Source organism: Danio rerio, chromosome 23, assembly GCF_052040795.2.
Source record: "Danio rerio strain M-AB ecotype USA chromosome 23, GRCz13ab, whole genome shotgun sequence".
In the NCBI taxonomy this organism is placed as follows: Eukaryota; Metazoa; Chordata; class Actinopteri; order Cypriniformes; family Danionidae; genus Danio; species Danio rerio.
In genome coordinates this window covers 16,407,504-16,428,618 of record NC_141043.1, presented here as the reverse complement: position 1 = coordinate 16,428,618, position 21,115 = coordinate 16,407,504, and the positions used below count along the sequence as shown (strand labels likewise).

Here is a 21,115-nt window from a genome sequence, read left to right as displayed (position 1 = left end):
TGTGGCAAAGTTCATGACAACCGATACCATGCCTGTGACGGCTCACGACACCATCGCAGAAAGTCTTGCACGTTTCATTTTTTATTCTCGTTCTTCATGATGACTTCCGTCAAGTGGGTGACACTGTGCAATAGGAGCACACCATTTCTCGGTTATATCAGGGGGTGCTGCTGTTAATGCGCTGGTCAGATAATCTAAAAATAGGCTACATGTTTACTTATGGGTGGGTCACGAGTGGATAAGATCAATCATTGATTATGCAAACTTTATTTTTCTAAAATATTAAAGTCCTTTAAGCAATTATATCTGACAGACTGGCACAAATACGCAGACATCTTCATTCTCACAATCAGAGTTCTCTCATCCTTCCAACAGAGTTTATACTTCCAAGGTATTCTACGAACATGTTCAGTGGTGTGAATACATAGTAAAAGCGTTTCCTGCTTATTCAAATTTATCATTAATAGTGAAAACTGTTCAGGCTTCTCTGGAACAGTGAATATTTCAGTTTAATTTCATTTAGACTAGATTATTCTATTTAACTAACCATCACAATCTCAAGACAATTGGTGTTTTGGTGCATATAGCGGACTTGTTTTAAAGCGCATCACCTCAAATGTTATTCATTATTCTTGTTGAGAGATGACTGGGCAGCAAAAGATACATTAAAATAAAGATAAAAATGATACTAAACGAAATTTGTTTCTAAAAGATATTTTTTCCAAGAAAAATATATGAATTATATTTTTGTTTGTTCCTCTCCTCTACTCAACCAAACGATTGAATGATTTGTTTTGCTCTGACGAAAATAAGGATTTATTGAATGCTTCACTGTGAGTGTATAACAAATCTCAGATATATATTGGCTATTTTTTTAAACATCATTATTTTAAAGATTATGTCTTGAGCATCTGATTTTTCCACAGTGCTGATGTGCTTTCATTTCTACATCTCACTCGTGGTTTAATCCTATCCATGTCATAAGAATGCCCTTAAATAATGTAGTTATTAGTTGTCAGCAAGCATTAGTGTTTATTGAGATTGAAATAAGATAAAATTGAAATTGAGATGAGAAATATTGTTACAGCAACACTTGTGACTGCTTTGAGAAATAAAGCTTGTCATAGACGTCATGGGATGACTGATCATGAAGGAATGTTTAGTCTGGCACATTTGTTACCCACAAAAACTTGAGTTTGTAAAAAAAATAAAAATAAATAAATAAATAATAGCATAATCTGACATAGTGACTTTCATAACCAACAATAAATATTGTGTGATCTGACCGGGGCTTTAATTACAAATGCAAGTATGTGGCCTGTAAAAATATTAGAGTTAGAAATAAAACAAGTTTCGCTTAAAATAAAATTTTTTTAGATGTTAGTAGCACTATGTTAGTTTTAAAGATGGCTATAACTTAGTGTGCTCGAAATAAAGTGACATAATTGGCGTCAAAAAGATATAAAACTGACTTGCAGTTTGTCACTTCCGCCTAAATGGATCAATGTTTTTTAATTCACCTCATAGTCTCTCAACAAATCTTCTGACCAATCAAATGCTCTCTAGTGTCTGACATGCCCCACCCCCTTTAAGTCGATTCTCATAGACTTGGTCGGGGGAGAGCGGAGACGAAAGTAACGTGGGACGAAAGTAACACTGATTTTCTCAAAGCCCTGACATCTGCTTTCTAGGCTATAAGAGCACATTTAACATGTAACCCCTGATGGAGCTGCCAATTATCATGTGATTTTGGGTACAGCAACAAAGTTTTGTATACTGCCAAATAAACATACGGAAGCCAAAAGTTTGACCAGCTGCTCCATTTTGCATTATAAAACATAGCTCTTTGTCCTGCACGTCGCATATTGTGAAAATATTCTATGTTTTTTGGTTTAATTGCTGCATTAAGCAAATGTGCATGTTCTTGCCTTTTATGTGAGCCCTTTATTCATTTATAGTGTAGTTTTTTCACCTATTTGACAGTTGGCAGTCTAAAATGTGGATTTCCTCAATTTAAATTCCATGTAAAATAAAGACATTATATTAAAATATGTTACAATTGTGTTTTCTAGAAGGATACGGAGGACATAAACATTATGACTGGCAGAATACTGCCGTTATTAAGCTAGACTCAGTTTCGCGATATGTTTTAGGGTTATATTGTCCCACATTTAATTTGTTTGGTGATGGTCATGCTAGAAATCAGTGTACAGCTGAAAAAAAAATCCCTGTCAGATTATGCCTCAACTGGATTATCAAGGTGGATTATTCGATAGTAACAATAATATTTGGAAGAGAAATGGCTTGGATTAGTCAATCAGGGTGAGAATTCAAGAAAGGAATGCTTAATATCTTGCAGGGTTGTCATTTTTGGTGTTAAAGGTTCATGACACCCCCACTTTTCAAGTCTAACTCAGAATTCTTTCAAAAGATGCATCATAATGGGCGTGGAGCTCTGCGAGCAAAGGGTGTGGCCAGCTGGGGAGAAGGAGGGGAGCAAGCAACTGTTGTCAGTTAGCTCACAAAACGGGACACAAATCGAGAGGAGACGCATGATTTATAGTCAACAAAGTTAAAATGCAAAGAAATAAATCGTAATTTAATGCCCTGCTACATTGGTTATTCGTAATTTCATATACAGATGACCACAATTTATATAATTATAAAGATAATCGTGTTCATATAAACACTTTAAATGAAGACTTTTCCCTCAAAACCCAGGTCTGAATCATAGGTCTGAATGCAGACTCAGTGCAGCAGGTCTCTTGCCCTGTCTATTTCAACCAGTAGCCCAGTTGGTAATCTAAAGGATTTAAGCAAACACAGCAGCACGGCGATGTGTCTAAATGTCAACGAGTTCCTGATAAAGGACAACGTCAGGCATTCTCCAATTCTCATACTGCTCTCCCGACAAAAATGCTTGTTCCACACAAACAGCTTTGCTGTATCGGCCCTGACAGCATCGCGGGAAAACATGCAACAAACTCTGTGGTTCATGGAAACAAACACATACGACCCTTCATAAACAGCTAAATACTGTGTGCTGTGGGTTTGTGTCTCACAGCTTGGCACTGGTCTGCCTTGCCTTCAGAGAGCACGTGCAGTCATGAATAATTAAGAAGCAGGCTCTTCTCATAGGATAAGAAAACTCCGCTATGAATAATAACGAGAAACCGATGCGTCATCTTTGCACTTGCCCCAAAAATTCTTTTAAACCCGGAAGCTGAAATTAGCTGACAAAAGCTTAAAATTATCCAGTTTTTCCCACAATTAAAGCTGACAGGTGCTAACGTTGTCTTAACTGATGCTCAACACACACAAATCTGTTACAATCTCTAAAAAGTACTTGAGGGTTTTGTGAACCTTTAAAACACACAGCACAGATTAACTGCAGATCACCTAATAACAATGTGCGCTAGTGAAATAAACACTGTGACTTTTGATTTCACATGGATTTTCACACGGGTTACCTGGTTCCAGTGGTGGGTTTGGAAGTGGAGGTGCTGTTGGTGTGTGTTTTGCTGACAGTGGTGTGGTTAACAGGTTGTCTCTTCTCACCGATGCTGACAGTGCGGATTTGAGTCATCGGGCCCTGAAAAAAAAAACAATACAAATCCTGTTAAAGGTAATCAAACTCAACAAACACAACCAAATATGCTGACACCTGTGGTTCTGTAAGAGAGGGAAATTTGGTGATGAGCATAATGGTATACTGATGAACATTTATTTTACATTCTACAATATTTATATTTTGTAATATTTTTTAAAATGCTGGGTTCCACACAATTCCTTCATGTTGTCCCAACACAAATCAATTAAGTTAACTCAATCATTTTTATAATTTATGTAGATTGAACATAAAACAATTAAGTTATCCCCAAAAAAGCTTTAAAAATGATGTTGTTTCAACTTATTTTAAATACGTAATTTAAAGTAACAGCAAAAGTCATTTTTTGAGTATGAAATGTGGTGTCGTTACTTTAAAACATCTGAAGTTTTTATACATATGTTGTTTAGTTTTGTGAAAACAAAACTAAAAGGTCCTGTTTAATTCAAATTTAAAGAATTCAGAGTTTAATTTCTATTGTCTTTGCATTTGGATTGATGTGAATTTTCACTATTAAATCAAGTAGTGAAATTACTCTTTACTACTAATTTACTTTTTAGTCATTAGAAAAGTCTATTTAAATACAATTTGTCAGTCAGAATTTTTTGCAATTTCTGCACAATTCTGCAGAATGATTTTGAGTAAAATAACTAAAAACTAAAAACATATATATATATATATATATATATATATATATATATATATATATATGTTTGATAAATAATGCCTCAGATCTACTAAAAGACAGAAAATATTACTTTACAAACATTCACATATTATTCAATAACATTACTGAAATTAATATAAAAACAGAAAAAATATATGTTTACACACATTTACATAATAGTAAATAAATAGGATTAGCACAACTTAAAGAAGTGTTCATAAGACTCTCATGATAATCATAATATGAGATTTTATGCTTGCTTACGACAACTGTCAAGGGGTCATTTGCTCAGTTAAATGCAAAGATGGCGATGTTTCTAATGACAATTAGACATAAAAAAATACATCACAACCAGTCTTCATCTTTGTCATTACAATTTGACATTATTATGATAACATAACTTGTCATAAACCTGTCATAAACATGATGAACAGGATATTTTTCTGATCACCTTTTCAGTGAAAAACTGTATATGTCATTTCAATGTCTTTGCCGAATAATTTGTAACAGCGTCATTAATATTTAATGCTGACAAGCTGACAAATTCAGCTTTTACCACTGTAGTTAAGGTCAAAAATATTAATAATGCTGCTACGAAATTCATAACACATTTGTAATGGATTTATCATGTTTATAACATATTTATGACAAGTTTTGCTGTCTTGGTAATCTTAGTTTTTTTCTGAGAAAAACATGTTGTGGATTTGTTTATGTCAAGTTGTCATAACACAAAGTCATGTTTGTGTTGAAAATGTCATAACTGAGCATATCAGTTTTCATAAGCATGCATAATGACATGTCATGATTATGAAGGTTTAATGGCAGTGTTATGAACACCCTTTCAAGTAAAGTGTTACAATAAATGGTTTGAATGAAGGGCTCAAAATCTGCAGAAATTCCATGTTGGCCAAGTAATAAATTACTTTTATGAATATTTACCCATCATGCACCTAATTAGTTCAGATTAAACTGTGTTTACCAGATGTCTCTGTTGTCAGCTTGTAACAGAGGTTTGAAGTCTGCTTTACTGCATTTTTGCAAAAGCATCTGAGACAGGAAACCAAAAGTCATGCAAGTGCAACTTCTGAAAGACCCCGAGAGTCAGAGAAAAACGGAACTCTTTTTAGCGCTTCATGAGTTACCAGCTGAAAAAAAGGAGGAAGTGTAAGAAAACAAGAAAGGAAAGAGAGTAGCATCTCACCGGTGGACCTTTATAAATGACAGGGGGTGACTGCCAGGATACACTAATCCTATCCTCACTGTGAGGCGGGCATGAAGGCATGCTGGGAATGCTGACAGGGGTTGTAGCCTGAAAAACACAGTAGGTGTGTGTAAGAAGCGGTATTAGCAAAGCCAGCAGAGGGAGAAAGAAAATACACTGTTAAGAGGATAGTTCACCCAAACGTGAGCATTTACGCACTATTTACTCTCCCGCATGCGCTGCCAAACCTAATTATTCTGTTAAACACCAAAAAAGATACTTTGGAGAAAGCTGAAAACCTGTAACCATTGACCTCCATAGTATTTTCTTTTCCTACTATGGAAGTCAAATGGCTCCTAAATTGTATTCACAATTAAAATTAGAGTGTCTCAAACCGTAGTGTGTTGAAAAGATGATGCCAAAAGTTCCAGGATGGTCTACTATTTCTGGAAGAAGTTTGAAGTGTAGAACGGTTCATACTCTAACCCAGTGGTCACCAAACTTGTTTCTGGAGGGCCGGTGTCCTGCAGATTTTAGCTCCAACCCTGATCAAACACAGCTGAACAAGCTAATCAAGGTCTTACTAGGTATACTTGAAACATCCAGGAAGTTGTGTTGAGGCAAGTTGGAACTAAATCCTGCAGGGACACTGGCCCTCCAGGACCGAGATTGGTGACCCCTGCTCTAACCGCTAATGTTGCAGACAATGCATAGCTTGCTGCAACTTGAATTCGATTAGAACTTCAAACTCAAATTGTAAAAAATTACTAACATAGTGGACATGCGAGACAAACCGTTTTTATCAACATAGGCTCATTCTGCAAAGATAGTACTATATACGTTTCAGGAGATTGCAAATTATGTAGTCAGAGGTACATATGGCATATTTCATTTTTAAAATAAACAAAAAGGGGCGGTATGACGCATCAATGACGGGGTTCGAGTCCAGTGAAGAACGATTCCAGAAAGCGGGTAAAACAATAACAAAAAATAAAATAAAGCAGTAAATAATAGTGTGAATGTAGTAAAATTTGAAAATGTGGTAAAAATCAGCCGAGGGCTTTTCCTTTTCTGGATTGCATTTTAAAATTGTTAATTGGGTTAGGGAAAATGGGTGGTCGGGTCAATCGGTGCTTTTGAAAATACTATTGGTTGGGTTTAAGGAAGGAGCAGGATGGGTCAGTCGATCAGTCAGTCAGTCAGTGAGTCAACCAGTCATTCAGTCAGACAACAGCGGCCTCTCGTGGATTTACACTAGAACAACAGTGCAACGTGACTTCCAGTTGGCAACGAGATGAAGTAGACGTGTGCCTGTTTTCCCCTTCTGAATTTTATTCACTTAAAAAACCTATTGTTTTTCAACTAAATACAAAAATAGCTAAACTACTTATAAATAACAGTATTTATAAAGGATGGCATCTAAATCTGCGAAAACATCCAAGAAAGAAGCTAAGGTAAAAGCTGAATCACCCGCGGCAAAAGAAGAAGTGAACATGACGGCTCTGTCAGATTTGCTGGAAGAGCATAGAATGGCCTTGGCGAGTTCAAACAGCCATTTCAACATTGAAATCGTAACTTGACTGTGTTCAAACCATGGTATCCACTCAAAGACAGAGACTTCCCTCATTAGAATCTCATGCGGAGACGCTGGATGAGCGCGTGGAACGGCTTAAAACTTCCCTCTCAGCAGTAACAGAGAGCAACGCAAAGCTAAAAGCCAAAACTGCTGATCTAGAAGCACGATGCAGAAGAAACCACATAAGGATCATTGGCATGAGTTGATAGAGGGCCACGGCCAACCCCATTTTTCTTAGAGTTACTTTTTGAAGTTTTCAGAGTGCAGATTTTACCTTCTCCCCAGAGCTCGACCGTGCGCACAGATCCCTCATCGCCAAACTGAAACCAGGAGAAAGACCACTTTCGTGGTCCGCTTTCATCGATACCAGCTAAAAGATAAAGTAATTCGCGTGGCACGTAAAAAGCGAGGCGAGCTATAAAATCAAGGCAAACCAATTGCCATCTTTGAAGACTATAGTCCTGAAGTAATGGAACAACATGCTCAATACCGCAAACTCATGGCTGTAATGTACAAACAAGGACTTAAACCAGCTCTTTTGTACCTGGCGAGGCTTCGAATAACAAGCAGAGAACAACAGATGCGAAAGGCACTCGTGAGAGAAATTTGAGATCTGAAAAAACATACACAATGGCCTGTTGTGGATTCACAAAAACAAAAACTGCAAAAATAAATGTAGTTGCTGGGACATATTTGGTGCTCTTTAGAAATGTATACAGGGGTATGTTTTCCGAATGAACATGGGTTGCTTTTTATACTCCGCAGAGCTCAATATAAAAGCCCGAAACATTTTAAATTAATTTTTATTTTATACCTTTTTTAACTTTTTTTTTCTTAATTATCCAAAAACCTTAGAAAATTTCTCTGCAAAAAAGACTCTCAAATGGCAAATTGATGAAATGTGGAAGATTGATAGATTGTGTAATAAAGCAACTTAACGATTCATTAATAAGAAAGTAGTATGTATATATGTATATGCATATACTTACAGGATCTAGAATAAGTATGCAAATTGGAATGCAGCAAATGGTTTTCAGTATTTTTCAATTATCTTCTTTTGTGTTCAACTGAAGAAAGAAAGTCATAAAGTTTTGAAACAAGTAATGTGCGAGTACTGATGATGAAATTTTCATTTTTGGGTGAACTATCCCTTTAAGTAGAACCGCACACCATTGATAGTCAAGAGGAGCTGCTACAAAAGACATGATGAGACCACTGAAAACACTCACTGAGCCATTAATACGTCAGCAATTACAGACACACATATATGTCTCTATCTGTGTGTGTGTGTGTCTGACCCCGACGCTGAGATTTAACAGATGCCTTAATGCTTCACGGCCAAAGGTCACAGATATAAATCTCTGTTCGTTTGAAAGATTTCTGAAAGGTCATTTACTTTGGAATTTTTCAAGAAAAATCTAATGTAGCTACACAACAACAACCTACAATTATTTTCCTAATAAAATATCTGAATTTTCTTAAAGCAACATAAGTGCAGTTGTAAGATGTATCTTGATATGAGTTTTCCATATTTGTTGGGAACATAAATTAAACTAAATTTAGTGATGTTTATGCAAAGATAAAACTAGGGTTTCATATTACTATTTAGGACAAAACAAGCTTAGTTTAGGATGGTTAAAAACATTTCTTGAGTAATATTATTAATGGCAATCAACCAAATCCTATGAGAAACATTATGCTAAAAAGATTTTTTCCAGGAGAACAATATAATTTCAATAGGATTTTTGCTAATAAATTGTTTAAAAAAGATGAGATTAAAAAACTGATACTGAAACAAATAAATAAAATAAAAACCTAAAATTGCATTTATCATATGTGCATATAAAATATAGCATCATATATTTTTTGTAATTTAAAATTAATTGGCATAAAAGAAAACCAAATTGATGTAATAATGTATGCAAGACTAAAATGTTACCCTGAGCTTCATGTATTTCAGCAAAAAAAAAAAAAAAAAAAAAAAGAAAACCTTGCACAGATTTATCTAAGACTATAAAAAAATAAGATTGTTTGGTGTCAGGATGGGCATTTTTTAAGGCAAGTTTATAAAAATTACTTAAATGCCCTAATTTATTATATACTAATGTTGATAATATACTAATATACTTATCAATACCCTGTCTGAGAATTTAGGCCAAATCCCTAAAATGACTAAATAAATGCATATATAAAAGCAATGAATAAATAGCTGAATAAATAAACAAGTAACTAAGTATGTACAGTCAAAGTCAGATTTATTAGTCATCCTATTTTTCAAATATTTCCTAAATGATCTTTAACAGAGCAAGGAAATGTTCACAGTATGTCTGATTATATTTTTTCTTCTGGAGAAAGTCTTATTTGTTTTATTTCAGCTAGAATAAAAGCAGTTTTTAATTTTTAAAAAAACATTTTAAAGTCAAAAGTATTTGCCTCTTCAAGCTATATTTTTTCAACTGTCTACAAAACAAACCATTGTTATATAATGACTTGCCAAATTACCATAACTTGCCTAATTTAGCCTTTCAATTGCACTTTAAGCTGAGTAGTAGTATCTTGAAAAATAGTATGTACTGTTATCATGGCAAAGATAAAATAAATTAGTTATTAAAATTATTATGTTAAGAAATGTGCTTCAAAAAATTGAGGGAAAGTATTCAAGGGCCTAGTAATTCTGACTTCAAGTGTATACATGTGGAATATACACACAAATAAACAGTTGAAGTCAGAATAATTTTTTTTTCTCTTTTCAAATATTTCCCAAATGATGTTTAACAGACCAAGAAAATTTTCACAGTAGGTCTGATAATATTTTTTTCTTCTGGAGAAAGTCTTATTTGTTTTTTTCCCGGCTATTATTAGCCCCTTTAAGCTATATTTTTTGATAGTCTACAGAAGAAACCAATGTAACACAATGACTTGTCTAATTACCCTAACCTGCCTAATTAACCTTAAGCCTTTATGTCATTTTAAGCTGTATAGAAGTGTCTGAACTCTTGAGACATCCCAAGTCTCCCAGAAGTTCACCGTGTTCACGATGGTTTCCTTCGGGTGCTCCGGTTACCCTATACTACCCTTATACTATATAGTACGCTAAAATCATTATGTGAGCCGAGTAGATGTCCGAATTCAGAGAATTTGAAAATCAGTATGTGAGAAGTATCCTGATGACTTAATACTTTCGTCGAGATTCTGGAGTGCACATCCCATGCACACTGCACTATCCCATAATGCCCGCGAGAGAATTCATGAGTGGAAGTGAAGTGACGCAACAGATAGAGGTAGGTCGCGTGACCATGATGACAAAATGGCGGATTTAGTACACCTGAATTCCATTCAGAATTTTCACATTCATACTGTATAGAACCTACTTTTTCTAACAGCCGAGTAGTATGTTTAAATTCTAGTTCAGGAGCAGGTGTGTGTTGCATGACAGGACTTGTAGTTCATATGAGACAGGCTTGTAGTCCATGTAAATGTGGATGCTCTTCAGCGATCTACGAAGGTTAGTGATCGTGACAACCATAATAACTCTTTAAAGACAAATTTAACTGGACAACATTTTATTTCAACTTCAAAAGGTCACTTGCAGTGACTTGTACACTTGTAGAGAACTTGTAGGTTGAAATGTCTAAATCAATTTACTATTATTATTTATTATTAAACACACACACACACACACACACACACACATGCACACACACACACACACACACACTGCTGTCACCTGGTAAGCGTGGTCAGTGCGGATATGGCACAGTGCCGAGGGTGCTGATTGACTGAGCGGGGTGTGGATCACGTTGGCAGGTTCAGTTCGGGACACATCACAGGTCAGGACGGGGAACACAGGCGGCGGCCCGGACGTGGTCGGAGACGTGGGCGTGAGGTTAGACAGACCCTCCGAAAGAGTGTCCATGTTCACCTCGATTTCAGAGTAGTAGAAATCCTCCTCGCCATCGCTGTAGTCAGAATCTCCATTTCGCCTGAAAACACACAGACATGATAGTCAGATTTAGTAGACTTGTGTTAGGATGCATAGGTCCACATGGTGTGGAGCGATGTCGCCTCACAGTAAAAAGGTCGCTGATTCAAGCCCCAGCTGGGTCAGGTAGCATTTCTGTGTGAAGTTAGCATGTTCATCCCGCGTTCGTGTGGGTTTCCTCTGGTTTCCCCCACAAGTACAAAGACATGCGCCATAGGTGAATTGGGTAAACTAAATTGGCTGTAGTGTATATGTATGATTAAGAGCATCCGCTGTGTAAAACATATGCTGAATAAGTTGGCGGTTCATTCTGCTGTGGTGAATCCTGATTAATAAAAGGACAAAGGTGAAAAGAAATAAATGAATGAATATCTTGATCTTGTTTATCCCTTTTGTGTCCTGCGTCCATTACAACAGACATTACATATCAGGGTATTTTTTGTTTAGATTTTTTTTTTGAGCATTTAATCTACTTTTAAGTCTGCTGTCCATGATATTGGATGTTTGTCAGCCAATCAAATGGCAGGAGGCTCTGTTTGTTGTAATCTTAATAAAAAATATTCACAATGCTAAAGACAAGCATGGCAGCACTTGGTTCTGAATATAAAAGTAAGCAACGTTTTCAATGCTTTTATTCACATTTATTGAAATATTTGTCAATATTTGATAGATTGCATAGTAGAATAAGGATAGCTTTTACTAATTAAAGTTACAAATAGATTGTAGAGTTGCAAACTTTAAATAAAATAAGGAATTAAAAAAAATATTTTTGTCTTCTATATAATAATAAGCAGGCTATAAAACAAAAACCTCAAATTAAAATTAAAAGTTGTCATTTTTAAGTTTGTGACATTCAAAAGAAACATTATGTAAAGACAACTGTTTTGATATGATGTTCATCGAAATAGACAAAAAATATTAAAGAATGTTGACATTTTTATTATTTTTATTCAGTCTTGTTGATGGAAGCCTTCCTCTTAAACTTGGATCATAATTCTGGTCTGACGGGGTTCATTATTTATCCAATGAAGACATTTTCCATTTGATTTGAAAGCTGGTATTTAAAATTCTAATGGCAGTCGGACATTTGATACACATTTTTTTTTCCTTTTGATTGTAAAAGCTGAAATTTTATGAATGAATGAATTCAGCAAGTCTGCTGTCCATGATATTGGATGATTGTCAGCCAATCAAATGGCAGTAAAGCTCTATCTGTTATATCCACAATGCTGAAGACAAGCATGGCAGCGCTTGGTTCAAAACACAGAATTAAGGAACATTTTCAATGGTTTTATTCACATTTATTGATATATTTGACAATATTTGAAAGATTGAAGAAAAAAGGATTACATTTACTAATTAAAATTACAAATCAACTGTCTTTTTAAAGTCTGCTATTATATAATAATAAGCAGGCTATAAAACAAAAACCTCTAAATTAAAAGTCATTTTGACATGATGTTCACTGAAATAGACAAAAAACAGTTTAAAGAATGCTGACATGTTTATTATTTTCATTTAGTCTCATTGATGGAAGCCTTTCTCTGAAACTTAGATCATAATTCAGGTCTAAAGGGGTTAATTATTTATAGAATTTTCCATTTGATTCTTTATTATTTGTACCTGAATACTGTTAGACACCCCCCAAAAAAACAAAATGCTCTGTTTATTTCATTTTCTATCTTTGCTCTATTATATTCATCTATGCATATCAGGTGTTTATTATGATTTATTCAAATGTACTCTCCTACAAAATCACCTAAATGAATGTTTAAAAAAATGAATTCTTCCCAACTATTCAAATCATCTGATGAAGCTATTCGAGTCATCTGATGAAATTGTATTCGTATCTATCTATCTATCTATCTATCTATCTATCTATCTATCTATCTATCTATCTATCTATCTATCTATCTATCTATCTATCTATCTATCTATCTATCTATCTATCTATCTATCTATCTATCTATCTATCTATCTATCTATCTATCTATCTATCTATCTATCTATCTATCTATCTATCTATCGCAGAAAAACTAAATATTGTAAAGTTTTCCCCCCAAACCGTGCAGCTCTTGTTATATGTACCCGCCAGCAGGTGGCAGCAGTGCCAACATCTTTACCGGCGGCTCTGACTGTAAACATGGGATGGTAGGTAGCAACATGAGGCTATAAAAACACTCTTACTACCGACATCAGAATGTGTTTCCCTCTGTAGCTCCTGTTATGGTGCTCTGAAAGAGTAGCTTACCCTGAGCTGTCCCATGACAGACAGTCCAAATGGCTCTAAATCATCTTCACAACAGAGTTTAGCGGGTTATATGATGCTTGATGATGATTGCCATTTTTCTTCAGGAGTCATTTTCTTAACTGGTGTTCATAAAAGTCAGTTCTCCAAAAAATGAAAACTCATGTTCAGGCCATCCCAAATATAGGCCACTTTTTTCTTCAGTAGAACATTAGAGCTTGTTGTCATTGGGGATTTTTAAAATGCAAGTTTAAATACAGCTACTTTGATATTCAAGAAGAAATGCTGAATTTAATTGAAAGTATAGTTCACCCAGAAATCTGAATTCTGATTCTTCAATACAAAAAAATACTTTGAAGAAAACATTGAATTTCAAGGTTTCTGTTATATCTATATCAACGGTTAAAGTTTTCTAATTTTTTTTCTTCTTCTTTAAAATGTTGTTTTGTGTTTAACAGAAGAAAGAAACTCATAAAGGTTTAACACTGAAACTACCAAAATTCTATAACTACTAGAGTTACCATAACAGTCATTCTGGCAGTTTTCATATAAGACGTCATATTGTCACGTCATATTTACATTCAAAACTTCTATTAAAATATAAAAATCAGGCTTTGAATGTCTGTCATCATATTTAATGAAGTCATTACCCTAAACATATCGTCACTTTGGAATTATAAGGTTCTATCTGCGTTCTGAATGATTTTGAGATATTGAGCTTCAAAGGTTTTGCATTCCATATAGCAAACAATATGTGTGTAACAGTTCTCTTTCATACATTACCATGACAGAGACCCAAAGGGTTCTCTGAATGTAAATAATCAAAGTTCTCTTACATTTGCAAATTAGAGTAAAAAAACCACGGTAAATGCAGATAGAACCTGCTAATTCTGAAAAGTCATTTTCCATTTGGAGTTATAAGGTTCTATCTGGCAGATCATTTATTGAAGCATTACTTTTCAAGAAATACAATCAAAAAATATATAAGTTGGTGTTGTAACAATATGTTGATGCTTGAGAAAGTTACATTTTTGCTTTCTACAACATTTATTTCATGTTTTAGGATGAATATTTTTTTCTTGTTCCAATTAAGCATGCAATGCTGTGCTAAATATTTTTTCCAGTGCAGATGTTAATTTTATCAAATTAATATGTTAATATTTATAAAATTGTATGCTCTATATGAATTATTGAATTATATTCATTGAATTATATGCCCCATTAATTAAATAAAGTATTTGCTTTTCAAGGCTTAATATTAAATTTAAAGACTTTAAAAGAAACAGACGATGACCAAATGAGTCCAAATGTGTTGCCTATTCACTGACTATATGTAAACAAACAAATATATTTCACATTTAATATCTACATTTTTTAATATTCATCTCTTTTTCAACAATGTAAAATGTAATATTTCATCTCAATGTCGGCAATGCGGTGCATGGCGCAGTGGGTAGCATGATCGCCTCACAGCAAGAAGGTTGCTGGTTCGAGCCTCAGCTGGTTTACTTGGCGCTTCTGTGTGGAGTTTGCATGTTCTCTCTGTGTTGGTGTGTGTTTCCTCCGGGTGCTCTGGTTTCTCCAACAAGTCCAAAGACATGCGGTATAGGTGAATTGGCTAAGCTAAAATTGGCCATAGTGTATGTGTGTGATTAAGTGTGTATGGGTGTTTTCCAGTGATGGTTTGCAGCTGGAAGGGCATCCGCTGTGTAAAACATATGCTGGATAAGTTGGTGGTTCATTCCGCTGTGGTGACCCCAGATTAAAAAATGGACTAAGTCGAAAAGAAAATGAATGAATGAATGAATCTCAATGTAAAGGAAATGCTTCTTAATCGTCACATTTACACACATCTCCATTTTGTGTGGTTCGCAGGGCCAGATTAACCAATGGGCCTTATGGGCACAGGCCCAAGGGCCCGTGCGCACTAGGGGCCCCTGCGAGGGGGGAGAAAAAAAGACAATTTCGGAGTGTCTTTTTTGGCTAATTGCAAATAGCGCATCTAGTTGGCATAAGCTATTCAGGATTTACGCTCATCGATACCTGATTGATAGAGACAACATGAGTAAAGAGCTGTTGATCATTACAGCCGCGGTGGCGCACCTTGTAAGGCGCACAGATTCATCTTTTGCCGCGATTAATCATAAACTCGGTTCGAATCCACCATCAGCTGAACTCGTGCTACTTTTTTCCTCCCCATTACATATCAGATTGGAAATATATTTATTTTTAACAGGAAGGAAACATTGTTTAAAAATAATGCAAATGTGATATAAAGTCACAAGTGTCTCGTGGGTATTTAATAATGTTTAGCCTTATTATAGGTGCCTCCCTCTCTGCAAAAACTATATTGCTCAGACAACTGTATTTCCTCTGAGCAAAAAAAATCGCGATCACATATTAATATTATTATTATATTTAAACTGCCTTTCTTTCTTTAACTAAACAGAATGCTGTAATTGGTCAAGCGGGGAAACGTCAGTTTTGTAATAACCCGCACTAAACTGAGCGGACTTTAGTGTAACGTTATATCTGTCATAGATCAAAAATGAGTGGACAAGTGGATTTAGCAAACGCGAGAGAAAGAGGAGAGGAGGCATATTTATTGAGGCATTTTCCATACACACCATCTTTAAACAGACCCATGATTAGGAGATTGAGGGTACAGAAGAAGACGTTATGGTAACTTTAAATGATGAGAAGCTAGCATTAACCAGGCGGAGGAGGCTAACGGCAGCGCAGCGCGGACTAGATTCATCGTGTGAGAGACAGACAGAAAAGGAGGGAGAGAGGGAGAGAGAGAGAGAAAGGCCCAGAAGAGGAGAGAGATGGGAGAGAAGAGGTATAGTGTGTGTGATTTCGGATACTTTTAGGTTTATAATCAAGTCTTCATCACGAGAAGAGTAGAGAAAATACAGGGAGAGAAGGAGAGAGACAGTAAATCAGTGTTTGTATTATGAAAGACTCAGATTCGTAGAACTCAGATTCATAGAACTGGATTGGAGAAGCATTGTGCATTATATGCCATGGCAATAATATGCTTTATAAGTTTGTAAAAGCAATACATTAAAATACCCTTTAAAAAAAAAAAAAAAAAAAAAAAAAAAATATATATATATATATATATATATATATATATATATATATATATATATATATATATATATATATATATATATATATAGCCTATATATATAGTTTTATTAGTATTTTTATTCAATGCTTTGAAAAATAAGTTAAATCTTTGTAGACTAAAAATACATATGTACTATATATAATTTATTTAAATATGTGGGCAACAAATTATAGATTCATTTTATTTAAAAAATTCTTATATTATTCTTATTTTTTTAAATTCAACTATAGGGGTGCATTAAAAATGCTGATAAGAGTTCAACTTTGTAGATAAATCATTTTTGTTTTTAAATAAAAAGTTTTAAAATGTAAACAACTCATAAAAAAAACATCACATAATGTAAATAAGATGTCATTTAATATGTGAATAACTCAATTTTGACAAAAATGCACCTCCCTTTCTTTTTCACTTTTACAAGCAGGGGAGAATTAAGGCTTTTTACATGCTGTTTTAAAAAACATATCTTAAGGAAAGTTATGTTTAAGTAAAGTTATGTTTAAATCCTATTTTATTTGAAAAGATGTTTCATGAAAAAGATTTTACTTGCTTTATCAAAATAAAAAAATAAAAAATTAAATTTAAAAATCTGATGATGTTGATTTGAAATGTGAAAATGAAGATCTGTTAAAAATGATTAAGACCTACAACACAATATTTCAGGAAATTTAAAATGTTTTAAATTTCCTGAATGCCCTGCGGACATCCTGCTAAATGTAAATAACACATTTTAGTAACATTTTGAGATATTTTCTTTGGGGAAAATCTGTTATGTAGATTTGAAAGACATTCATTGCATTAATGTAACTGGTGACGGCGGGACAGACGGGTGTGAGTGTCTCTTACCCCAAGTGGACGGTGCGGATGTGGCGCTGGATCCCTGAGGAGGTGCTGAGGACTTTTTCACAGTTCTTCCACAGACACTTAAACATCACCTTCATGGAGTTCTGCAACACACAAACACAGTTTACAGATGATAAAAAGACACGTTGGTGAAGTCACAGGACCAATAGTGTGAACGTTAAACCCTTGTGTGTTGTTGGGAATGTTTTCATCCACATTTTCAGTGTTATTTGGCCACATCTTTCTCAGTGTTTCAGCAAATGAAATGATTTTTGGGGACAAATCTTATTTTAAGACATATTTCGGGAAAATGCTTAGAATTTTTCAAAAACTCAACAGTACACACTGGGAAATTTACTACACTTACATTATGTTTGTGACTGTTTTTGCAACTTTGACTCATTTTTAATTACAAATCCATGACACCGAATATCAAGAGTTCCTGATTGTTGGTGGTTTTCCCTTTTTTGTAATTTTTACTGTTGATCAGCAGTTGCAGTGCAAAAAAAAACTTTGTTTCTGCCTTTTATATGGGGCTATATGTAGTGTGTGAGAGGTGAAGAAAGCGAGATCTTTGAGCACTTACCTTGATACAGTATGTTTGAAAAACAAACATTAAGCATCTCAGCTCTCAGGCCATAGTAAACATAGTACGAATATTTATCCACACACACTATAATCTGCTGTTTTACTTCCAAAAACTCCATATAAAAGCCAGAACTTTTTTGCACAGGCCTATCTAAAGAGAGGGGTCTGGATGCAGACCTGGTGCAGTGCAATCTGAGCTGCATCCAATGCTTTTTAATGCGATCACCTAACATCACCCCTAACCCTACCCGTCACAGTGACCTCACTCACTCCATCGAGTGCATTGTGTCTGACATTGCATCATAAAGTCTGCATCCAAATACTATTGTATCTAAAAGGTTAATGCTGTGAACTGATGAATGTTGTCTCTTTTCCAAATTTAAATGGCTTGAACATAAAACAATTAAGTTATCTCCTTAAAATTTCAAGAATCAGCTCATTTGAAATAGGCCCTTTGAACAAGCATCAGAAATCTTTTGATTGTTTTGAGTGTGTAAAGATATCAGGAATAAATATACAAATTTCACAATGACATCTCATTCATTCATTCATTCATTTTCTTGTCGGCTTATTCCCTTTATTAATCCGAGGTCGCCACAGCGGAATGAACCGCCAACTTATCCAGCAAGTTTTTACGCAGTGGATGCCCTTCCAGCCGCAACCCATGTCTGGGGAACATCCACACACATTCGGACAATTTAGCCTACCCAATTCACCTGAACCCCATGTCTTTGGACTGTGGGGGAAACCGGAGCACCCGGAGGAAACCCACGCGAAGGCAGGGAGAACATGCAAACTCCACACAGAAACGCCAACTGAGCCGAGGTTCGAACCAGCGACCTTCTTGCTGTGAGGCGACAACCCACTGCGCCACTGCCTCGCCTACAATTACATCTCTTGCACAGCTTTTAGATTATTTTACAACCTTATTAGTTCTTTTTAAATGTAGTTTTTTACATTTAAAACATTTACATTTAAATTTAGTATAAAGCTTACAAAAGACCAAATATGACACCTCAGGCTGAGGCTACACAACAATGTTTGAAAGCTGTCTGTATGCTAATAGGCTTGGGCTGAATTAACTAAAGGAATTGGCTTTGTAGAGAAAAAACAGGATGTTTGGTGAATATCAATACAGTTCTTTCACTTTACAAGATGAATACTGAGAGAATCTTTAGTAAATACATTTTAAAGGGTCCAAATTAATCTGAAATGTATGTATATATATATATATTTTAATTTGAAATAGTATCATTTATATTTACAATTTAGACACAGATTTCTATTTTTTGTTTCTCTTTTTAGCAATTTATGTCAAAGAGCTTTAAGTTATTTATTCTAATATTTCATTTTATCTTGATGGAAATCCAGCCCTGTAGAAAATAAAATGACATGAGGAAATAAATGTAATAATATGCAAGTAAAAAAATTGTATAAGTGTGTATGGATGTTTCCCAGTGATGGGTTGCAGCTGGAAGGGCATCTGCTGCGTAAAACATATGCTGGATAAATTGGCGGTTCATCAGATCCTTCTTTTCCACAACACACCGCTGCATCGACCACATTATTGCAATGCAGCACCAATCCGCCAGTCAATTTCACGTTCCATCCTTTCCTCACTCGTGAACAAAACCCCAAGAAACTTTAACTCCTTCACCTGTGGTAAGGACTTTCCTCCAACCTGGAGATGGCAAACAAACTTTTTCCGGTTGAGCATCATGGCCTCAGACTTGGAGGTGCTGATTCTTATCCCATTATTAAATCAAGAAGCAATTTTCTAGACAAGTAAACAGTATAGTCTTGTTTTAATAATAATAATAGTGTTGTTGTAAAAAAAAAAAAAAACTACCACTAGTATGCTTATTATGGTTCAAAATGGATTTGATTATTATTATTATTGCTATTAATGTTATTATTATTATCATCATAATCATCATCATCATCATTATTAATATTATCATCATCATTATTATTAATATCAGTGTTGTTGTGAAAAAAACTACCACTAATATTCTGTTGAATATGTTCCATAATGGCTTTTATTATTATTATTATTATTATTATTATTATTATTATTATTATTATTATTATTATTAATAATAATAATAATAATAATAATAATAATAATAATAATAAATATACAACAAGTAATAGGCCAGATTAACATGCGTAAATGTTCATGTTCGAACTAATAAGATAATTAAGTCTTCGGCACTGTAAGGGTGCCCAGATCCAACACTATCCCACAGCAATTCCTAACTTTTTCATTTAAAGGCCAATTCGTATGAATTCGTACAATCTCATTTGTAAAATTTAGTACGACTTGCTCATCCCACAATAAGGGTTGGGTTTATTATTAATATTAATAATAATATTATTTTCTGTTCACCTACAATACATAAATTGGCTTTGACACATCTAAATCTACAGAAGTCAACCTTTGAAGTGAATCAAAAATGTTTTTTCAGAACTGTCCTACAAGAATAGGTGTTTAGTTTTAGGACAACTTTGGTGAAAGGTGATGATCCACTTCAAATGTTGCTGATTGTACACTGAAAAAAGTGCTGTAGGACTAAAAGATGACCTGACTTGACTACCAGAAGTACTTTCAATTATAGATTTAGCCATGAGTGTTTATGAATGAGTCGTCAGTCCTCTAGTGTTACGCTTCAGGAAGCTGCTCTGCTTCATTTTCTTGTTCTCCTCCACCGAGAGTGGTTTGTATTGGCTATAGCGGAACATATAGGGGCGCGGGAGGCCTCTGGTGAGCTGAAATAATAGAGGAGACGGCCAGCGCTGTTGCCTAAAACAAGCACTAGCAGTATGGGACACATCCATCTGTCTTTCTGCACTCACTGCAGCCCAAAACATATTCCACTTCATGTAGTGCAAACCCATGAGAAATGAGAAACTCTGTATATGGTCTTTTATGGAGTATTCGCTTAAATATTCTGATTATATTTTTAGCTGTAAATTGGATGGTTTCTAACACAATCTGGCATAATACTAATATTTTTTTATAAGTAAACAAGGTTTGCACTAAAAGAATATTGAACTGAAAAACATTATTTATTGAATTTACATCAACTATTTTCGCTTTATAAATTATTTGAGTCTGAACGATCTTTATTTAAAAAAATAACCATATTTATGGTAACATTAACAGCACTGATTTAAAGTTGAATATTTTTATCAGATAAACGTCAAGTTCTATGTTTTTACAAAGTTAAGTGCATTAATAATAAAACAATTAAGCTATCTTGGGTTTTT

At 34.6% G+C, this 21,115-nt stretch overlaps 1 protein-coding gene across 13 annotated transcripts in view; it reads right to left on the bottom strand.

The window, feature by feature from the left end:
• Positions 1 to 21,115, bottom strand: part of slc2a4rg (SLC2A4 regulator) — a 147,901-nt gene that overhangs the window by 7,242 nt on the left and 119,544 nt on the right. For 7 of the 13 annotated variants that reach the window (XR_015523314.1, XR_015523312.1, XR_015523316.1 and 4 more), the window contains exons 5-8: positions 17,261 to 17,361; positions 10,779 to 11,034; positions 5,476 to 5,583; positions 3,471 to 3,592 (exon numbers count right to left, since the gene is read on the bottom strand). Coding sequence is in view for 2 of the 13 variants with exons in the window: in XM_087306752.1 (XP_087162878.1) it covers positions 3,471 to 3,592; positions 5,476 to 5,583; positions 10,779 to 11,034; positions 17,261 to 17,361 (587 nt within the window). In the remaining 11 variants the exon portion in view is untranslated. The remainder of the gene's footprint in view (positions 1 to 3,470; positions 3,593 to 5,475; positions 5,584 to 10,778; positions 11,035 to 17,260; positions 17,362 to 21,115) is intronic. The other 6 variants (XR_015523320.1, XR_015523318.1, XR_015523321.1 and 3 more) reach the window with 1 other exon arrangement.